A 19,935-nucleotide genomic window follows, 5' to 3' on the forward strand; every position below is an offset into this window, starting at 1 on the left:
CATGCTCTTAATGTTGGTTTGCTGTTCACCAGTTTTGTGCCATCCTTAAATGGTCATTTTAAAGCAAAAGCCCTTTGCACTGAAAAATGTATGCATGCATTTTATTCATATTTAAAAAAGCATTTTTGTCCTACATCTGGTTAGTAAGCGTGTGGTCCTATGTGGCCCCCCAGTAGCACTGATGAAAAATTGTGCCCCCTCAATCATTCAAGTTGCTCAACCCCTGTCATTCACCCTGTGCCTGGGACTTCAGAAGAAAATCGCGCAATACTTGGGTTCATTAAATTACAGGTGAGCAATTTCCAGCATTTCTTCAAGACGGTAAAGGTGTGAAAACAATTGCATTCATTTCAAAGAAGATATAAACTACCATGCTAACCACTATGCTCACCAAGCCACCCTTAAAAAATATACGTTTGGTGGACTGAAGGCTCTAAATTGCCCATAGGGCTGAATTTGAGTGTGGAATCTGTGGATAGTAAAGTGTTAACAATGTATGTGCCCTGGGATTGACCGACAACCAGGCCATGGTATTCACTGCCTCTTGCCAAAAATCAGCTAGGATAAGCTCCAGCACACCCACGACAATAAATGGGATAAGCAGCATAAAATGGTTGGATGGTTACATTAAAATATATTTAATTGAATAAAATGAAATCAAGTTTAACTGGGCTGCAAGCCATATAGCACCACTCATCCTTCAAGGTACTCATTCACAAAGAAAAGCATTATGTTGTGCCAAGAAAAAGAACTGGCTCATCCACATACACTGATAACGCAAAATTATCCACATTTATTTGCTGTTGGCAGTGTGTTGTGTGCGTGTGTTCAGTTACTTGGTAAAGTAGGATGTGGCTTCCAGGTCAGTGTCATGAGGTCTGAGGTTTCTCTGGACATACTGCAGGTCATGAATGTCCTTCAGTTCGGGCATTCCTGCATTGGTCATCTGGGGACAACGAAAACACACACAAACACCATTAATAAATGTATTCTAATGTATTTCATTAACTCTGCTAAAACAAATCATGAGATAGAATGTAAATAAGTAAACAGTTTGGGCATCAAGATTAATTCATGGCAGCTTCTTCTTCTACTGGTTTGGTTAACTTGGCCACCGAGGGGCAGTATAATATAGTCAGGCAGACAAAAACTAAGAAGAGTTTCACAACTACTGTAGTAGTTGAGGATATAGTGGCAAGTTAACAAAAAAAACAAAAACAATGTTTGATCTTACTAGCTCCAGCAGGCTTAGTATGAGGCCAGATCTATGCCTGATGATGTTGTAAGCTTCACAGCAGAGTTCCACAAAGCGATGCAAGCGCTGAGGCTTCTGCCCACCACCTGTGATGAAATGCTGCATCTCCGATGTGAAGATGAACGGTGATCGGTCCCTGCATTGTTAAAAATAAGAACAATGTGAAAGCTTTCTTCCGGCATTTTCATCCCATCCCATGTGACTTCTCAAATAGTCAACTTGCCTTTTAAAATTAGCTATTTTCTGCACGTTGCCCATGATCTTGCCAAAGTCAATGTGAAACATGTGGCCGCTATGCTTTAGCATGATGTTATCGTTGTGACGGTCACAGATGCCCAGGATGAAGGTGGCCACGCACCAACCTGCACATGAGTGTATGAAGTTCATCACAGCCTGAAAACAAGCCGTAAACAAACAAACAGGAGCAGAGGTTAACAATCAGTACTGGAGGTCGACTTCGATGAGCGATTCGGGAGGTCAGCTGACCTTTTCGTAGTCCTCCTTGGTTTTGTTCCACATGTGGAACCACTTCTCCAGGGTGTCCTGTCGAAGAGTCCCACCCAGACCCCACTCCTGCTGGATCTTCCCCAGCGTCACCGCCTCGGGAACCACTTCGATGAGACCTGTCAGCCGGCAAATATAAACAATAATCAAACACAAGATATTATGCTACTTTATTTCCTCATGTCGTTCTGATTATGTTTATTACTATTATCGATTATGTTTAGCACTATTTTTACAGCTGTGTTTTGTCCCACAAGGAATAAATGCTCTCTAAAAAGTTTTGTGTCCAACACTGCTCTCTTTGTTAAATAGAATGTAAAGAATTACCGTATTTTTCGGATTATACGTCGCTCCGGATTATAAATCGAACCAGCCAAAAAATGCATAATTAAGAAGGAAAAAACATATACAAGTCGCACTGTATATGTATATGTATGTGTATATGTATGTGAGTATAAGTCGCATTTTTGGGGGAAATTTATTTGGTTGTCGATGATGCAATGTTGAACTTATCAACACATGCCTAGAGCGCCCTCTTGCGGTTTAGTGTGAAAATAACATGTTAAATGATATAATAATGTGTTAATTTCACACATAAGTCGCACCAGAGTATAAGTCGCACCCCCGGCCAAACTATGAAAAAAACTGCGACTTATAATCGAAAAATACAGTAAACAATTTGTGTCATTATTTTTCTCCTTCTACTGTGCCCATCATGGCCACTAGCAGACTGTACAATAGTCATACAGACACAAACAAAAAAGTATTGTACATCTACTACCACTAGAGATAAGAAATGAAAGATCTAAAAAGGTGGTTGCTTGTTTGGGAGACAGCCAGTTTTGTGTGGCAAGTAAAGAAATACGTGTTGCTTTTGCCTCGTCGTCTCATCATTTACTGCATGTGCACAATTGGTGACCCCGACGTGATTCTCGGCTCATTTGCTCAGGTTTACCACCAATTGTTCACCACAAAGCTCTTAGGTCTTTCCACCACCCAGAAGGGCCCCTCGTAAGGGGGCTGAAGCAGGTTCCGATGGCTGTCTTGATTCAGTAAGACACTGTACTATTAATCTTTTCTTAGAGGCTAAAAAATACACCAGCTCAGCTCAGTGGACTAGTGGTAGAGTGTTTGTCCTGAGACTGGGAGGTTGTGGGTTTAATCCCTACCGAAGACTATAAAAATGGGACCCATTTGCCTCCCTGCTTGACACTCAACTTTACGGGTTGGAATTGCGGGGTTAGATCACCAAATGATCCCCGAGTGCAAGCCCCTGTTGCTGCTCCGTCAGTGGATGGGTCAAATATGGACGGAGAACAAATTTCACCCCACTTTGATGGGCATCACAATCAGTGGTACTTTATATAATCATTGTCTACACGTGTTGTTCCAGCGCTTGTGTTCAATGTTGACAAGCAATGCTAACTGTTAGTGTCAAAGGTGTTTTTTTTTAATTATAGTTTAACATTAAGCTAGCGAACCATTCTTAAGGCAATGTTGTTTGTTTATTTTAAATATAGAATGTAATTCTCTTCGCTTTACGTTTATTTTGACAGTAAATAGGGATCAAACAGCTTGAAGACTCTTTTTTGATTCTTTTTTTTTTTTAATTAATATTTTCCAAACTGCTGCTTATCGTTACATTTGGAATTTGCCGTTTTTTGTGTCATTATACTGTCTGTACCATCTGACAGTAGAATATTATTCAAATGTTTTTAGGGAAAATCATCCCTTTCTGGCCCCATCTTATGCCTGTGACTAAATTCTTAATCATCATTTCTTACATTTTCACAGCATGAATAAAACCAACCAATCAGAGACTGTGGAGACAGAAGCCATGACCAAGGGATGTGTCAATCATTTGCTCATATGCATCCCTGCTCACCGAGTCTCATAAGGACACAAGGGCTCTAGCAAAAGAAGCTATTATAGTTTTGTGGTTGGTAATTTAACTCTGGTTAACAACAAAATTGAAGGAATTGTAAAGCTCTCTGCTTCATGTTAAGGGACATAAAAGTGTTGTTTGAGGTTGCACATGGACGACTGCAACCACTGATGCAGAAGTGGCTCTTCCTATCAGATCAGGTTAATTGGTTGCCTCTCTTATGTTTTAATCGACTGTACTTTCAATAAAATACACCATCGAACCAGTAACTTTTCATTTTTAGCAGCACTCCAATGCGAAGGGGGGAGGGAGGGGTGAAGTGGCGCTACATTCCAATCTTCAAGACACCATACTTTTAGTGAGTTAAAGAAATGGAAGAAAAGTCACCCTGAGTTGTGCTAGTAGAGAGACATCTGTAGGTGACCATTCGCAAGTCCAGCCCGTCTTGGAGCCACACCCTGTTCATCATACGCACCATCTGCAGTATCAGCATGTCCTGGCGCAGACTGTCACCTGTCTGAGGAGAGCACCTCCAATTGAGTGATGGAAAACACTGTAAAAAGCTCCAAGTGGTGTGTTTGCACAAGCAGATGTGTAAACGCCCATTAGCTCACAGTTCTCCTTGACGGGTCACAACTAAAGAGTCAATGAGGATCAATAAAGTGCTGCTTTATGACCAACCTTGCAGATGACAGTGATGTTCTTAGCCAGCGGGTCAGTGCAAATGAAGGACACCCCCAGAGGAGACGTATTGGAGTTGTAAAACTTACAGGCCTGGAAATAAAAGCTGACATTGTAAACACTTGTTCAAAGATGTACGGTTTGGATTGTGATGATGTTGTGTAGCATTTACATCCAGGTCCACTCCCTTGACATGGACGGCAATATCTAGAGGTAGACAGCAGCTTCCTCCATCACTGAAGAACTTCTCAATCTTCCCCTTTTCTTTGTTCAGAACAGTCTGTAAAGCAATCAACATGCTTGTAAAACGTGGACTCGCTTCTGAATCCGAGCACATGGATGAGTTTAAAAGACCTTCCGTCGCGTCTTCTCCGACGTCCGGACCTTCTCCGCCACCTGCATGAGCGTTGATAGCAAGCGACTCTCTCGGTCCAGTTCCTCCCTCAGCGCTCGGCCGCAGCAGAAGCGCAGGGCCGCATGCACTTTACTGAACCAGCTCTGGTAGTATGGATCTGTGTAAGCATCCTCCAGCAGCCTGGCCATACATGCAGTAATGGCCATTAACACAAAGTAATCTTTTGTGTATAATAGATATTTTTATTTTAATTAAAAATTAATAAATGCACTTCGACCACTCTGGTTTAAAGGGGAATAGGGGAGCCGCTTCGATTAGCCTGGGAGTTGGCTGCATTCCATCACACAACGGCGCAAATCTCCCAATGCAATATGCGCTAGCTAAGCTAAATACCAAAAGAAAGGAAACTTCACCCATGCCCACAATTGTTTTAGACTGCACTTTGCGCTAGACTTGTACTGGGCACCTAAATAGGGCCCAAACTGTTTAGTAAGGTAACAACTATAATTAAAAGTATAGACAAATAAAATGTCTTTCAGATTAATTCATGGTTCATTTACTTATATTTTAGATTATGCCAAACCACAAGATGTATTTATAATGAATATAATATTGTAATACAGATTAATGTATTGGTTGTGTTTGTTAAAAAATACACAGGAAAAGGAAGAGGCAAAATAATCGCATCTTAAATCCCTATCATAAATTAAGGGAAAAACTGCCCCTGCCCAGCTGCATGACCTAATTTGAGTGTTCATCCATCCATCCATTTTCTTGACCGCTTATTCCTCACAAGGGTCGCGGGGGCTGCTGGCGCCTATCTCAGCTGGCTCTGGGCAGTAGGCGGGGGACACCCTGGACTGGTTGCCAGCCAATCGCAGGGCACACAGAGACGAACAACCATCCACACTCAAGCACACCTAGGGACAATTCGGAGCGCCCAGTTAACCTGCCATGCATGTCTTTGGAATGTGGGAGGAGACCGGAGTACCCCGAGAAGACCCACGCGGGCACGGGGAGAACATGCAAACTCCACCCAGGAAGGTCCGAGCCTGGACTCGAACCGGAGACCTCAGAACTGGGAAGCGGACGTGCTAACCATTGAGTGTTCATTATTTTTCATATTTTCCAACTATGTGACCATGATGATTGTTATCGTATTGGTAGTATAATAACATGACAATCCATGGTTGAGTTCGGTTACTCACCAGAAGAGTTGATGGGCGATCCGAATGTTCTTTATTGATCTCTTCAAGAGCAACATGACCAGAGCTCCATCCAGCTCCCACTCATTCTTCAGAGCCTGCACGACATGATGATGATGATAATGATGCACTAAATAGCAGTGAAGTTGGGAAGGAGGAGATGTGTGTCTGTTATGGTGCTCACCTGGACCAACTGGGGCAAAAACAGCTCCAACTCATCATCAGGTATTTGTATAAAATATTGCACAGCGGCCTCACGCACTGTCTGATCTGGAAAACTGGACAAGAAAAATGTGATTTTTTTCATTTTTATTTTTTATTTTTCAATTCAGCAAATTGGCAATGTGGGAATCATTTCAGGCATCTGGGCTGCTGCCTACTAATCGGTGAGCAGGAAGAGAGCCTCCTCGGGAAGATGGATGGCCCAGTGGTCCACAACTGTGTAAATCTCTGTAAGGTCCTCGGCCTGCCACCTGGGGGCGCCACCCAACACCAGGTGGAGGAAGGTGCTTGCTTTGTCACTACTGTGACGTTTACTCCAAAGGAAGCTCTTCTCGTTTTCTGTCAGACTGGAGACAAAAGCAAATGCAAATAAGTTGTCTAATAAGTTTCCTTTGTGACACTGGCATTCCACTACATTAGCAATGAAAATGTAAAATCATTCATTATGGCTTCTTTAGAACATTCATAAGTAATCAATGTAACTGCAATTTAATAAAAATATGTGTCCATTCTCAGATTCACAAGCAAAGGCAGAGCTTCTTGGACACTCGTAACATTTTCTTTGCCAGATCTTCGCAAGGCGAAGAGAAAATGAAGGACCCGGGGAGAGCGACAGGCCTCTGATACGTCCACTGCACCTCATCTGGAAAGTCAAGCTGCATGGAGGAGAGGGTGATGAGAGCTGCTGTTGATTTTGTTTGTTTTTGCTTTCTGATACTTCTCACCTGCAGGATGACCCCCACTGTTTGTCTGTGGCTGTCAAAGAGGGCCGGCGAGGGGGGTGAAGACAGCATGGCCAGCATGGACAAACTGAGCAGGATGGTCCCTCTTACCAGGGTTCTAAACACGCAATTTAGTCAACATTTGCTGTGCTTTGTAATGGACAATAGTGCAAACTAGTCAAAAATGTGGTTTGATGTTTATGAGATGTACCTGCTGCTGTAAAGAGGTAGAACAGCCCATGCCAGTAGCTCGGGGCTCTTTCCTCGCTTTGAGCCCATCAGCTGGAAGGTCAGCATGCTCTCATATGGCAACTGCTTTACGGGGACAGGAAATGCCATCCTGACATTCAAAAACACAAAAATGACTATTTGTGTTTGCATTTACAGCATGTTTGAAACCATATTATTCAAAGAGTTACATTTAGGTAGTTAGGGGCTACCTTAAAACTGCCTAAACCCTAACATGCAGATTTCTTTTTTTTATGTGCAAACTTTTATGTTGCATTATTGCATATATTTATATACATACATTTAGGCTGCAATTTTCCAACACGTAAATAAAAACGAGTTTCACATTTCTGCAATATTTTTCAACAATATTATATATATGCATATATTATATACAGTATGAAAGGCACTTCAGTTAACTCTTTCACATGTGTCATTTACATTTACTAATAAAGATTTGAACCGATTTATGAATCAAACTAGGGAGAAATAGCTGGTTGTTTCCATAATCATTAATTGAAGTTCAGTCAACATAAAATGTGAGGAAGGTTGTCCACCTCATGAAATTTGAAAACACGCCCCATAAGTTGAGCATTACTCAGAAGTCAAGACACAAATTGGAGGTTGAACAGACGTCAATGGGTGACGTCACAAAAGGTGAAAGCAAATCTTGAGAGACCAAGACATTCATTACAAATTTGTCTGTGAAGTAAAGATTTAATATATGTAAAGGAAAATGTGCAATGTTTGCCTTAAAGGCTCCACTATCGTGTGCCATGTAACAAAAGTGGAACGTGAACTCACATGCGGTTACAACGTATTTTTTTCTCAAAGGCTAAGCCACTGCTGATGTTTTCAGAAGCCACAGCTGAGCAAATTTTCAGTTCACCATATGTCAGCTCACAAGAAATAGAAAAGCAATCAAATCTAAAAAATAAAAAATAAAAAAAAGGAGAAGAAGAAGAGAACACGTAAGGACAACATTTTTTAGTGTGAAAAGTGCATTTTGTACAGATGATGTCATACGTGGTCAGCCAGCTGGGCTGCAGTTTATAGAGTGCGGCCACGTTGAATTGTAAGAGTTCACTGTTCTGCTCCACATCGTGAGTCGGAGGTTTGCTGGCGATGTCCAGAGTTCTGAAGTTGGACAGGAAGTTGTCAAAGAAGCTCTGCATGACCTTCAGCAGGGAATTGTGCAGCACCCGCATGGCTACAAGACACACAATGATCACCAGTGGCAATCATCTTGAGCTATCTATCCATCCATCCATCTATCCATCTATCAGGCCTGCACGATATATCGTTTGAACATCGCAATCACGCATGCGCAAGGCACATCGCAAGACGCGCAATATTTTTATTTTTTTTAGAGCAAGCAAACGTTTGTTTTGCTTCATATAGGTAGCAAGCTACCTCTCGCGCTCCCCCCCTCCCTTCTGCTAATCAGTCACCAGTGCCGCCCCCCCAACTTACCCCCATTCATTACAATGGAGACCAAATGCAATGCGCGTTTAACATTGTAAAGCGACTTGGGCACCAAAGCGCGATATAAAAAGCAGTCCATTTATATTAATACAATAGTGTCATGGTGAGTTAAACAAATTCATCCCAAACTGTTATTCAAGTCATCTGGTGAAAACTCTTCCATTTTTAATATCACAATATAGACCCCAAAAAAATCGCAACATCATTTTTTTCCAATATCGTGCAGCCCTACTATCTATCTATCTATCTGCTGCTTGTTTTGCCCACATTGCTTGATCACAATTGCAAAATTAAAGATGCAAAACATCTACTCACCACTCTCGCATTCTGACATTTCCTCATGACTCTGCAACAAGAGATAAGAGCACACTTAACACATGCATCACATACATGAAAAACGGAAGATGTGATGTGGTAAAATAAACATCCAGCAGATTGTGATGAAAATGTGAGGATGGCTGACGTGGATGTGCCATCCTACCAGAGGTATGGGGTTGACTCTGTTGAGCTGCCCAATGGCATCCTCCAGCTCCACGCTTGAGAGGCCGCACAGAAGGTCGGTAATGGTTCGAACGTGGGCCACCATGACGTTGACGTTCATCCCTGACTGTGTATATCAATACACTTTGTAATGCTACATTCACCAATATTTTACACATGAGTAGTGACCTATCTTGACTGACTTTGTTTCTCATCAGCATGGCCTCCTCCCTGCTGTAGCTTGTGAGCACATTTTGCAGACTCAACCTGAGGAAAACAAAACAAAACATTGGAACCTTTACTCAATATTTGCTGTAAACACACACAGCTAGTGACATGTCATCACGACAGTAGTGTTAAACAGCAAACAAAGCCAATTGAAGGGCATAACTGCAGTGCTTGCTATCTTACTTGCAAGCGTTGAAGACGCAGACGGGCCGGACCAGCTCATAGAGATAACCCGAAGGATTGTCGTCCCCTTCCTCAAGGAGAAAAGTGACAATTATATTATTATTTGTTATTATTATTTATTTGTTGAGCGTGGGGAAACGTTCACACTTCTAGGAATTCACAGGCAAAAAATGAATTGCAATGTTGATTTGAAAACCTGCAACCAGTCCAGGGTGTCCCCTGCCTACTGCCCAGAGCCAGCTGAGATAGGCGCCAGCACCCCCCGCGACCCTTGTGAGGAATAAGCGGTCAAGAAAATGGACGGATGGATGGATTTGAAAACCTACACAAACCCCTTAAATAGTAGTTCTGAGTTACTTTTTCTCTGCCTGTCCCCTAAATGTCAGCAGCTGGTATGCGATGTGTATACAGAACAAAGTTAAAAAAAACAAATGCAGGAATGCAGGTAGTGTTTTCCCACCCACATGGACCCTGACATCATGTTGCAGGGCAGTTGGTCAATGATTAACGATTGACAAAGATGGCAGTGACTCACATCCCTGGCCAGGCGGCGTCTCAGGCTGCTGGTTTGGAGCAGTCGGAGGGGAAGGTCCATGTTGAATTTGCAGTGCGTTTGAACGACCTCGTGCGCACCCAGCAGCTCGCCACTGATGAGATGGTGCGGCGTCATTGTGTATATATATACAATATATAGAATAAGAAGTTCGCTTCTCAACGAAATCACTTACTTGATGAGATACTCCTCAGAGTTGCACAACATGAGAACATAATGGCCGGTGGATTTGGGAACGAGCTCCAACAGCCGGACGATCTCGTCGATTAAACTTTGCACCGTTCTGTTCACTAGACAAATGATGGAAATTCAACACCACATACATTAATCACACTTTTGGATTAAATCAATTTACTTTTTATTACTTTTAATTTAAAAAAAAGAAACAAAACAAAAAAATGTCAGTTTTTGAATCCCTTTTCTGCATTTTTGCAACATAATTTGACACTTTGAATCCAAAGACTTTCATCTATCTATCTATCTATCTATTAGGGGTGTGAATTGCCTAGTACCTGACGATTCGATTCGTATCACGATTCACAGGTCACGATTCGATTCGATACCGATTAATCCCGATACGAATTTATAAGTCGATTGTTGCGATTTTTTTTCATTCAAATTTAGAAAATACTAATCAGTAAGCTTGTAGAGTGTAAGATTTATATGAAAATGTATTATTTATTTATCTGAAATTTCAGTCTTACCCCGGGTTTTTCACCGGATGCGGTTGCGGTGCGGTTGCGGTGCGGTGCGTCTTGACTGCGTGCTCCGGACGGGTCAATTTTTTTGTCAATCCACACCGGCTCCGCACAGCTGCGGTCCGGCAGCTCCGTCGCCGCCCACTTCCCAACGTGTCTCGCGGGACCGCGCGCGCGATATCATGTGGCATTTCACAACGAGAGGTGGACTTCTTTTGATTTAACCTTTTCTTCTTCTTCTGCTATGAGATTCCATGCAGCATCCTTTTTTTGGTTGTCCTTGTAAAGTATATTAATAACGAGAGTCGGGTCAGTGCGGGTCCACTCTTTATTTCTGTCTTCACCGTCCGGCTGCCGCTCAGTACGGCAAGCGAGACGGGCACAACAAGCAATCGCGAACATCAAACTCACAATACATTACAGTCCTTATAAAAAGGATGTGCCGTGTCATATATTATTTTGTGGTTTTCCACCTCCAATATAAACCTCTCCTCTTCCATGTTCGCTGGTGTCTAAACCGTGAATGAGCACATGGCCCGGCGACGCCCACGTCACGTTTTGCTGAAAGCTTGCGAAATAGGAGCTGGCGAGTGTTTTATTCTGAAAGGTAACCGGAAATTTATTTTGAAACTGCCTCGGTCTTCCTGTCCCGCTCGATGTGTTTTGTGCTAGCTTGCCATTTGCCGGAGGCCTACCGCTGCGGCGTCCGGCAAAAATAGAAAATAGGTCTATCCTTGCGGAAGGCTTGCGGCACGCCGCAGGCCTTCCGCAGTCGACACGCAACGCACACGCAAGCGGTGTAAACTGCACCATTCGAATGAATGGAATCTAATTGCTTGCGTCGCCGGACCGCACCGCAACCGCACCGCAACCGCACCGCAACCGCAACCGGTGAAAACCCGGGGTTATAGCGGTTGTAATCTGTTTCATGTTTGAACAGCATTAAAATAAAATATTAAGGCTTAATGTTCCGTTCATATAACATTCTTCCATGCTCAAGGTGTGAATCCTAACCCGAAGTCAGACGTTTTGTTGAATATTTTTCCATTAAAAATGGAAGTTTAAAAATCGATTCACACACACAAAAAAAAAAAAAAGAAGGCAATGATGATAAGACGTTGAATCGGTAAGACTACCGGATGAACAATTCTGAGCTCTTAAAAAAAAATAAAAAAATAAAAAATAAAAAATAAAAAAAATAAAATAAATAAATTTAAAAAAATATATATATTTTTTTTTTGGAATCGATTCGAGAATCGCGCGATGTAGTATCGCGATATATCACCGAATCGATTTTTTTTAACACCCCTACTATCTATCTATCTATCTATCTATCTATCTATTATATGTGTGTGCATTCTCCTGCATTTTAACATCCTAAAATTTCACCCAATATCTTTATCTTTTTATGAATAGTGTATTTCTTATAGCTTGACTGACCTGTGGTTGGGATTGGAAGCTGTTGGCTTTTATATTCGGTCGCCACAGTGACGGTCAGCTCGACCTGCTGCAGCAGCGCAGGATGGATGCGTGACACTCGAGCACCCGCCAAACCCAAGTTGTTAACGACTTGTGTGTGCTTGTAGCGCGACAGCAGACTGTTGGTGGAGGCACAACGACACATCAAAGCTCAGAGGCACAACAAAGACATTCTTCTCAGTTTACTAAGTTTCAATTATAGTAATTACAGGAGATTATCAGGTCCTAATTACAATAAATGGACAAACAAAACCCAGCCAACACACCTAAAGGGCGTGTCTGTTTTAATCAATATAGAAATGCTTTGGATAATCCGCTGACAGGACTGCTTTAGAGCGCCTCATTGTCAACCTCAAGTGTGCGTATGTCATGGTGAGAAAGGCCGAAGCACCAGAAGCGGGGAAACAATTTTAGCATCTGACTTGACAGCCACTGTGTGGACGGAGTTTCAGGTCGATGTGCTCGTTTTAGAGCGCCTCATTGTCACAGCATGGAAAACCCTGGTAACAACCCAGTGTGTTATATTCCAGCCACTGTAAGTTTCTAAAGTGGATATACTGTCCCGGCTCAAACGTGTACTTATACATTCTGCATAAGAAAGCTGTCGATAAAGTAGGAAGTAGTGTTCATTTTTTCAGGATATAGTAGCAAAACTTTTTTTTAACCACTCAGATTTAAAATGGCTGTCACAACACTTCTCATGGTGGTGTCAAATTTACAAGATGTGTTCATTTTCACTTATAGGGACTAAAGTGAGCAAAATAAAAGAACAATGCTAGAGTTGACTCAAAAACTTTTTTGTCTTGCAGTATTTTATGTATTGCATATCAAATATCAACTTACTTGGATGTGGCCTGACAGAATGCAGCCATCACTGTTGTGCTGCCTTCTGGAGCATCTCTCAGTTTGATGAGCCATTTATCCTAATGTGAAGGACAATCATTTAGGTCTTCACACTGTCAATTTCACCTCATCGTCAGACTGTGGCAGTTACTCACCAGGTCATCTATTTGTGTGTTGGAACGGGTCAATTTGTGGACGGGGACAGTCAGGTCACAGGAGAACCTGTTTACGAAAGGCGCGTGCTTCCTGGGGGGTACAGGTGGGGAAATGTGGTCCTGTCCACTTGGAGCCTTTGCACTCGGGACCGGAGGGGCGGCACGCCGGGGTATTAATGGACGTCTGCCGTGAGTCCATGGTTCAGACTGAGATTTTGAAACAGTCTTGTGTTGCGGTAATTGTTCATTTTCAACAAAAGCATCAATGTCCTCGTAAAGGTGAGACTCAAATTCATTCTCCGTCAAAGAAGCTGAGAGATCAATGTTTGCATTTTGGCGGTGGAGCACTCGAGGTGCCGGTAAAGGGGGCGGTCCAGTGCGATCCATCGCATTGTAACACTCGTGCTTCTTGATGCTGCAGTATGTCAAGTCATAACAGGGCACACTGCAAAATGACAGGATAGTTGTCACACATTCACTACTCACAAAGAGTTAAGGTGTGCCATTTAGTTCCTTGTTAGCAAACAGAAAGTAATGCAAAAAGTACAGACATATTGAATAGTGGGACATGCATATTCAAAAGTTTCGACAAGGTCAAATTAACATTTGTAAATGTTAAAATGCATTTTAGGTTCATCCCAAGATTTCACTCAATAACTAACTTTTTGTATGTGACTTAAGCTTAGTGTTGAACCTAATCATTAACAGCCTTTCAAATCCTAACAGGAAATGCTGCATCGCGCCACAATGTCTCAGGACCTGCCAGCTTCACAAGCTAAAACATGACAACCTTACTGAAATACACTATAACCACAATATTGGGCATTATTGTCATAAAGGAGGAAGTTGACTCAAACTCACTAATGTAATTCAATAGAATTACAACCCAGTATGATGTTAATAAATATGTATATAAAAAAAGCAATAAAAATGTGCCTGTAATGTAAATAAAACACACACACACAACAACAAAAATAAAGTTGCTATTGACCTACCGTCAGAAGTGTTGTTGTGGTCCCATGTTTCTTGTAAATTCAGGCCATCATGCTTAGCGAGTTAGACCTGAACAGTTGCTGGTGACACTCTGCATTGACTCCTCCCACTATTTGCACTTTCCTGACTTCCCTCACGCTCTCTGCTGGATGGAACACATTATCAAAATGAGGAAGCTTATATAGAAATAATGGTAATCTACAATAGTAGGCTATATAAAATGTTCATTCATTACATTTTTCACTGATTGGCTGGGAGTTGTAACACAGTTTTACTAAATAGTACATGTGATAATTTGGTTCCTTGTCCTTGTGTAATAACAATAAAAGAATAAAACTTAATTAAATTAATACTAATTAAAAATCTAGCCTATTTGGGGAGTGGCAGTCAGCCCACCTCTGTCCCAACTCCAGAAAGGTCAAGAATGGCATTGGTGCATAAAATCTATGCCATAACTGTGACCCAGAATAGGGGAAAATATGTGAAGAAGAAAAAAAAATAGAAATTAAAGCCAGCCCTCACATGTTCATCATGACGATCCATGGACCAAAAACTTCAATAGGTCTATCCTTGCGGAAGGGCTGCGGCACGCCACAGCTGAGACGCAGTCGACACGTAACGCACACGCAAGAGTTACACCGCAGCCGCACTGCAGCCGCATCCGGTGTAAATCCCGGGTTAGTATACAAGATCTCTATCACACACAAGACGTTTGCTCATACTTTGACCCTGTGGAAGTGACTGTGTGAGCCATTACACATGACTGCCCTATGTTCAGCCCACTCGTAATTATGAAATTACCAATTATTCTATAATTTTTAATGAGTCATCTGCCTCGTATAACACGCTGTCCAAAATTGGTAGCATTTGGACAAAATTTTTAGATGAAGTTTCTCTTTGAAGGGCCATTGAAAATGGCCAAATTCACCATAAAATGGCCACCTCAGGTCAAAATGGCTGATTTTCCGTGTCTTTTTGCATGGACCCTTGATACTAGGGTTGCCAACATTCTCATCCCGAAATAAGGTATATATATATATATATATATATATATATATATATATATATATATATATATATATATATATATATATATATATATATATATATATATATATATATATATATATATATATATAAATTTAGCCCAAAATACGGGAAGTCCCGGCTAATACGGGACAGTTGTCAACCCTACAAGTTTGTTAGCAACAGCTACCAAATTTCATTTACTGATTCAACTGTAGAGGTTTGGGTTCATGGCTCCGAAGAAGAAGAAGAAGAAGAAGAAGAAGAAGAAGAAGAAGAAGAAGAAGAAGAAGAAGAAGAAGAAGAAGAAGAAGAATTTTCATTAGAATGAACACTTAAATTTGGTTGCTTGTAAATACTTCCAAATATGTCTAGGATCCAGTAAAAGGGCTAGCTTGCTAGCTATCTGGATATCTGCTAGCTAGCTAGCGAGAGATAGCATCCCTGGCCTACATGTCTTTTTCTTAATAGAATAAATTAAAGGTTATTATTGCATTGTGGTGTGAACATCCAGAATATTTGGTGGATGTTTCAGGATGCTAATGATGATATTAGTGTTTCAGTACCAGGATGAAATCAAACAGCTGCTTGGCATAGACCAGGGGAAATGATTTTCTCACTCTGTTAGTGCTACGTTTATGACAATGTCAATCAAATTATTTATTGTGTAAAATTGGATCCTTTAGGATTATGCTGTTGCACCTGATGTTGATACTTGTAATGGGAAAACGAGCTTGATGAAGTTTTTTTAAATCGTAGGCTATAACAAGTTTGGATGGGGAGGGAATTTCAGTAAAGCAATATAAGTGTGAAAATCCTGCATTGGCACACACATCATCCTTTGTGTGTTTATATATGTGTGTATTAAAAAAAAAAAAAATCAGGTGGCTACCTGACATCCACTCCTCCCACAGGAATGTTATTTAACAGGTTACAAGTTAGCGCATGGCACTACTTCACTCCACAGGATGATCTAACATTTAAAAAATAAATATAAAATAATGTTAATAATTGCTAACTGCTATAACCTGTGGGCCTGCACACCAGTGGTAACTATAAATTTGAGCATATTTTGTCATTTCAGAAGTGTGTATCAAACAGACAGCCCTTTCTATTAATCGGTAGAGTTTCAAAAAGGCTGGTGACACCTAATACAATAAAGTGTCACGGAAGCGACGTGCACACCACTGAATGTGTCCCAAAGGTGCCATGTGAGGCCGCCTGGCAGCAGAGTAAAGAGATCAAAATGTATTACAACCAAACTGCTTCTCACGTTTCGCCCACAAATGCTAACAGAGGATTTGTTGTCTACGCTCTCATCCCGTTCGGCATCCTCACACTGCTCGTGAGCGCGGCAGCCTTGGTAAGGAATTGTCTACATTTCTCCTTCTCTTTGTCAGTCACATGACACATGAGTGTTGTGCTCACACTCAGGTTGTGTTCATCAAGAGGAGAATGAGGTAAGACTCTTTTTTTTTTTTTTTTAACTCGAGGTCTTGATTTTTACTATTTTGAATATTTATTTGTCAGTCTGTGGGTTTGCTCCGTCAGATTAGATGAGCTGCGCCACCGGCTGATTCCTGTGTACAGCTACGACCCTGCAGAGGAAGACCACCACTGGCTGGATGGTCAACTGGAGAGTGACGAAGAGCTGAAGGTTTGTAAACAATTTCATTAATTGCAACAATTCATGGGAATTTCCATGTATTCACAACATTATGGCCACTGGCATCAAATGAAATGTAATATGAAAGCTGCATTAAAAATCCTGCATTTAACCAATAACAGTTTGTACTAGTGTTGTTCCGATACCGTTTTTTTGCCACCTGATACCGATACAGATACCCAGCTTTGCAGTATCGGCCGATACCGATACTTAAGGTTTTTTTTCCTCTGTCTGTAGCTGTAGCTGTCCTGCTATTGGTTCAGAGCATTCAAGGGCCAATAGGATATCTTAGATGGGCATGCAGTGAACATGTCACATATCAGTGAATGTCGTGCACCAGCAAGACATAAAATGCTGTATCCAGAATCCTATATTAGTTTTGGAATTAACGGTATCGGCATGATACTTGTGAGTACTCACCGATACCGATACCACTGTTTTAATGTAGTATCGGCACCTCTGCCGATACCGGTATCGGTATCAGAACAACACTAGTTTGTACACAAATTATGATACATATTCTTAATGCAATTTTAGGCACATCTCTCAGTACGTTGCAGCACAGCTCTAAACAATTTACTAATGTACAAATTATGATCCTTCTTACAGTGTTAATCAAACAATTATATTTGTAAAAACAGTTTATTGATGCAGCTTTTTTTTTTTTAATTGGATTTTGGGCATGTGTACTTTACTTACTAAAGTGGCCTGGTAAAGTATGAAACTTGGAGCTCATTGACAATATTTTCCTCTTACAGGAACCATTGTACAAGGAAGGACAACTCCATTTACTGTAAATTACGGCTATATGTGAACTAAGCAAATGATCATTCATAATGTCAATAAAATTGTTTCCTTTAAATTAAACCAAAGGCTGAAGGTCAAATATGTCAAATGTTGCGTTGCTTCAACATCACACCTCGAAAATTGTATAATACAATATCGGCATACATACTAGGACAAAGGTTGAAAAATACAGGAATTCAAAGTTGTCTATGAAGAGAGCTAAAATGTTTATTAATTTTTTTTAAAGTGGATCCATGTAAAAATGTAAAAATGTTTTTTTCAAGTCTCTTCAAAAATGTTATATTTGTTTGAATGCATGTCAATAAAAAAATAAATAAAAAATCTAGGCTCAACTTCATTTTAAGTCTCCCATTACAAATGGGCTTCTGTATGAAAAGATACTAACTCAAAGAACATTTTAAAACACTGTCCCATTACTTTTGTCCATGTAATGCATTTGCAGCAATGGACACCAGGTGGCGCCGTTAGCACACGATAAGAATGCTCAATTTGAAACGGTGAAGCGGTCCTGTCGTATTTGTTGCATTAAATATCTTTATTTATTTTCTGTCCCGCCTCGAATAGGTTAATTAAAAAATAATAATTTAAGTAATTTATTTAACTTATACAGATAAAATATGTGTAGAATTAAAAAAAAAAAAAGTTAAGCAGTTGTCTATTTATATAATTGGTTGATTTGTTAGGAATAATAGAATAAAATCACTACAGGATTGTTTTTATATATATAGGCTATATACAGTAAACATTAAACAAGAGTTTTTTTTACTGTATTGAATATTTAGTTTAATTAAAATGCATTCTTTATTTTTAAACAATTTCACCTCTGATTAATTGGCCAATTGATTCATTGTAAATCATTAAAAAAAATATATAAGTCAAACAAAATAAATATTTTACACGTATATATCCTGACTAGGCGGCACGGAGTGGTTAGCACATCCGCTTCCCAGTTCTGAGGTCTCCGGTTCGAGTCCCGGCTCGGACCTTCCTGGGTGGAGTTTGCATGTTCTCCCCGTGCCCGCGTGGGTCTTCTCCGGGTACTCCGGTCTCCTCCCACATTCCAAAGACATGCATGGCAGGTTAATTGGGCGCTCCGAATTGTCCCTAGGTGTGCGTGTGAGTGTGGATGGTTGTTCGTCTCTGTGTGCCCTGCGATTGGTTGGCAACCAGTCCAGGGTGTCCCCCGCCTACTGCCCAGAGCCAGCTGAGATAGGCGCCAGCACCCCCCGCGACCCTTGTGAGGAATAAGCGGTCAAGAAAATGGATGGATGGATATCCCGACTAGAAACGATCTGGCACATCACGTGTCCGTTTGTAAGCTGTGAAACACACCTGTTGCTACTTTGCAATCAGCAGGTATAAAACCTTTGAAGGCGGCTGCACATCAACTTACACCACCATCATCATGAGAGCAGCAGCATCTTCCCCAGGACCCCGTCACAATAACATGGAAGTGCAAAGAAAGCAGAGGTAATCAAATGGATGCTATGTGATTGATCTATTGATTAGGGAGGAGTGAATTTAATTAAATCAGTGTGGTTGTTTTTTTTTCCCCCCCTTCCACACAATGTTTTGACCATCCATGTCACTAATATACTATTTCTTCCTTTTTAGCCTGACTCTGACTCCCATCCTGTTGACCGTCGTGTTGCTCCTCTCATCCTTGGCCCGTCTGGAAAGCCTCCTGTGTAACTTCTGCCCCCTGCAGGACAAAGAGTCCCCATGCCCCAACATAACCACGGAGTGCCGGCCAGGCCAGCGCTGCGCCACCTCCAGAGGCTACTACGGCACCTTACACGCGTTGTCCGCCCAGGGCTGTGTGGACGCAAGTCTGTGCAGCAGCCATCCAGCAGTCTCCTACATGGGGGTGGAGTACCGCGTGAGGCACAGCTGCTGCTGTGAGGACAAGTGCAACATGGCACCCACGTCCCAAGACATACTGAAGATGCTGCTGAGCGTGATGGCGGAGAGGAACGGCAACGCCACTCGTGCTCTGAGGGAGAAGCTCTGGGGGTCTTGTGAAGGTGACCCTGGGAGCACCGAGCCTTCGTCCTCTGTTTTGTAGGCACGTTTGCCATGTGCTTGACTAAAGGAGAGGCCTGGTAGCCACGGGTGCTCACCTGTGTCTCATCACATCGTCATGTGTTTGTTTTAGCATGGATCACAATCATGTGTGTTATGTATTGCTCCAGAGAGAAAGAGGTGGATTTGTCAACCCTCCTCCTGGATTATATGACTAATTAAAAAGCCCTTTAATCTTCAACTTTGTTGGCGTTTCCATG

General features: G+C 41.5%; 3 protein-coding genes across 5 annotated transcripts in view; 2 read left to right on the top strand and 1 right to left on the bottom strand.

Annotated features, from left to right (window-relative positions):
* The window catches only part of pik3c2g (phosphatidylinositol-4-phosphate 3-kinase catalytic subunit type 2 gamma), a 19,784-nt gene extending 5,009 nt beyond the window's left edge, over positions 1 to 14,775 (bottom strand). The window contains exons 1-27 of the mRNA XM_077515874.1: positions 14,677 to 14,775; positions 14,157 to 14,296; positions 13,162 to 13,606; positions 13,007 to 13,086; positions 12,125 to 12,282; positions 10,162 to 10,276; positions 9,969 to 10,080; positions 9,434 to 9,504; positions 9,226 to 9,289; positions 9,024 to 9,149; positions 8,858 to 8,888; positions 8,084 to 8,267; positions 7,862 to 7,984; positions 7,041 to 7,169; positions 6,833 to 6,947; positions 6,630 to 6,763; positions 6,266 to 6,454; positions 6,070 to 6,163; positions 5,889 to 5,983; positions 4,680 to 4,860; positions 4,498 to 4,605; positions 4,326 to 4,418; positions 4,032 to 4,161; positions 1,742 to 1,878; positions 1,479 to 1,648; positions 1,235 to 1,391; positions 837 to 946 (exon numbers count right to left, since the gene is read on the bottom strand). Of these exons, the coding sequence (XP_077372000.1) occupies positions 837 to 946; positions 1,235 to 1,391; positions 1,479 to 1,648; positions 1,742 to 1,878; positions 4,032 to 4,161; positions 4,326 to 4,418; positions 4,498 to 4,605; positions 4,680 to 4,860; positions 5,889 to 5,983; positions 6,070 to 6,163; positions 6,266 to 6,454; positions 6,630 to 6,763; positions 6,833 to 6,947; positions 7,041 to 7,169; positions 7,862 to 7,984; positions 8,084 to 8,267; positions 8,858 to 8,888; positions 9,024 to 9,149; positions 9,226 to 9,289; positions 9,434 to 9,504; positions 9,969 to 10,080; positions 10,162 to 10,276; positions 12,125 to 12,282; positions 13,007 to 13,086; positions 13,162 to 13,548 (3,293 nt within the window). The 5' untranslated portion in view covers positions 13,549 to 13,606; positions 14,157 to 14,296; positions 14,677 to 14,775. The remainder of the gene's footprint in view (positions 1 to 836; positions 947 to 1,234; positions 1,392 to 1,478; positions 1,649 to 1,741; positions 1,879 to 4,031; positions 4,162 to 4,325; positions 4,419 to 4,497; positions 4,606 to 4,679; positions 4,861 to 5,888; positions 5,984 to 6,069; positions 6,164 to 6,265; positions 6,455 to 6,629; positions 6,764 to 6,832; positions 6,948 to 7,040; positions 7,170 to 7,861; positions 7,985 to 8,083; positions 8,268 to 8,857; positions 8,889 to 9,023; positions 9,150 to 9,225; positions 9,290 to 9,433; positions 9,505 to 9,968; positions 10,081 to 10,161; positions 10,277 to 12,124; positions 12,283 to 13,006; positions 13,087 to 13,161; positions 13,607 to 14,156; positions 14,297 to 14,676) is intronic.
* A 1,358-nt stretch (positions 14,776 to 16,133) lies between these two features.
* Positions 16,134 to 19,046, top strand: LOC144015671 (small integral membrane protein 29-like). Of its 3 annotated transcripts, none has more exons than XM_077515878.1 (4): positions 16,134 to 16,543; positions 16,615 to 16,640; positions 16,732 to 16,837; positions 19,007 to 19,046. In XM_077515878.1, exons 1-4 carry the CDS (start codon positions 16,427 to 16,429, stop codon positions 19,013 to 19,015), a joined length of 258 nt encoding a protein of 85 aa, XP_077372004.1. In that variant the 5' UTR covers positions 16,134 to 16,426; the 3' UTR covers positions 19,016 to 19,046. The 3 variants fall into 3 exon arrangements, with proteins under 3 accessions (XP_077372004.1, XP_077372005.1, XP_077372003.1); XM_077515879.1 differs by having other exon boundaries at positions 19,010 to 19,037; XM_077515877.1 differs by lacking the exon at positions 19,007 to 19,046 and adding an exon at positions 17,605 to 17,834.
* Positions 19,010 to 19,916, top strand: LOC144015670 (uncharacterized). The gene is made up of 2 exons (XM_077515876.1): positions 19,010 to 19,123; positions 19,268 to 19,916. The coding sequence occupies exons 1-2, from the start codon at positions 19,059 to 19,061 to the stop codon at positions 19,716 to 19,718; spliced, it is 516 nt and encodes a 171-aa protein (XP_077372002.1). The 5' UTR covers positions 19,010 to 19,058; the 3' UTR covers positions 19,719 to 19,916.
* The last annotated feature ends 19 nt before the right edge of the window (positions 19,917 to 19,935 follow it).

This window comes from Festucalex cinctus, chromosome 3, assembly GCF_051991245.1.
Source record: "Festucalex cinctus isolate MCC-2025b chromosome 3, RoL_Fcin_1.0, whole genome shotgun sequence".
NCBI classification, from domain to species: Eukaryota; Metazoa; Chordata; class Actinopteri; order Syngnathiformes; family Syngnathidae; genus Festucalex; species Festucalex cinctus.

Coding starts and splice junctions, on each gene's coding strand:
- LOC144015670 (XM_077515876.1), top strand. CDS start 19,059: ATGAGAGCAGCAGCATCTTCCCCAGGACCCCGTCACAATAACATGGAA. Junction 19,124..19,267: donor GAAGTGCAAAGAAAGCAGAG/GTAATCAAATGG, acceptor CTTCCTTTTTAG/CCTGACTCTGACTCCCATCC.
- LOC144015671 (XM_077515877.1), top strand. CDS start 16,427: ATGTATTACAACCAAACTGCTTCTCACGTTTCGCCCACAAATGCTAAC. Junction 16,544..16,614: donor TCGTGAGCGCGGCAGCCTTG/GTAAGGAATTGT, acceptor GCTCACACTCAG/GTTGTGTTCATCAAGAGGAG. Junction 16,641..16,731: donor TTCATCAAGAGGAGAATGAG/GTAAGACTCTTT, acceptor TTGCTCCGTCAG/ATTAGATGAGCTGCGCCACC.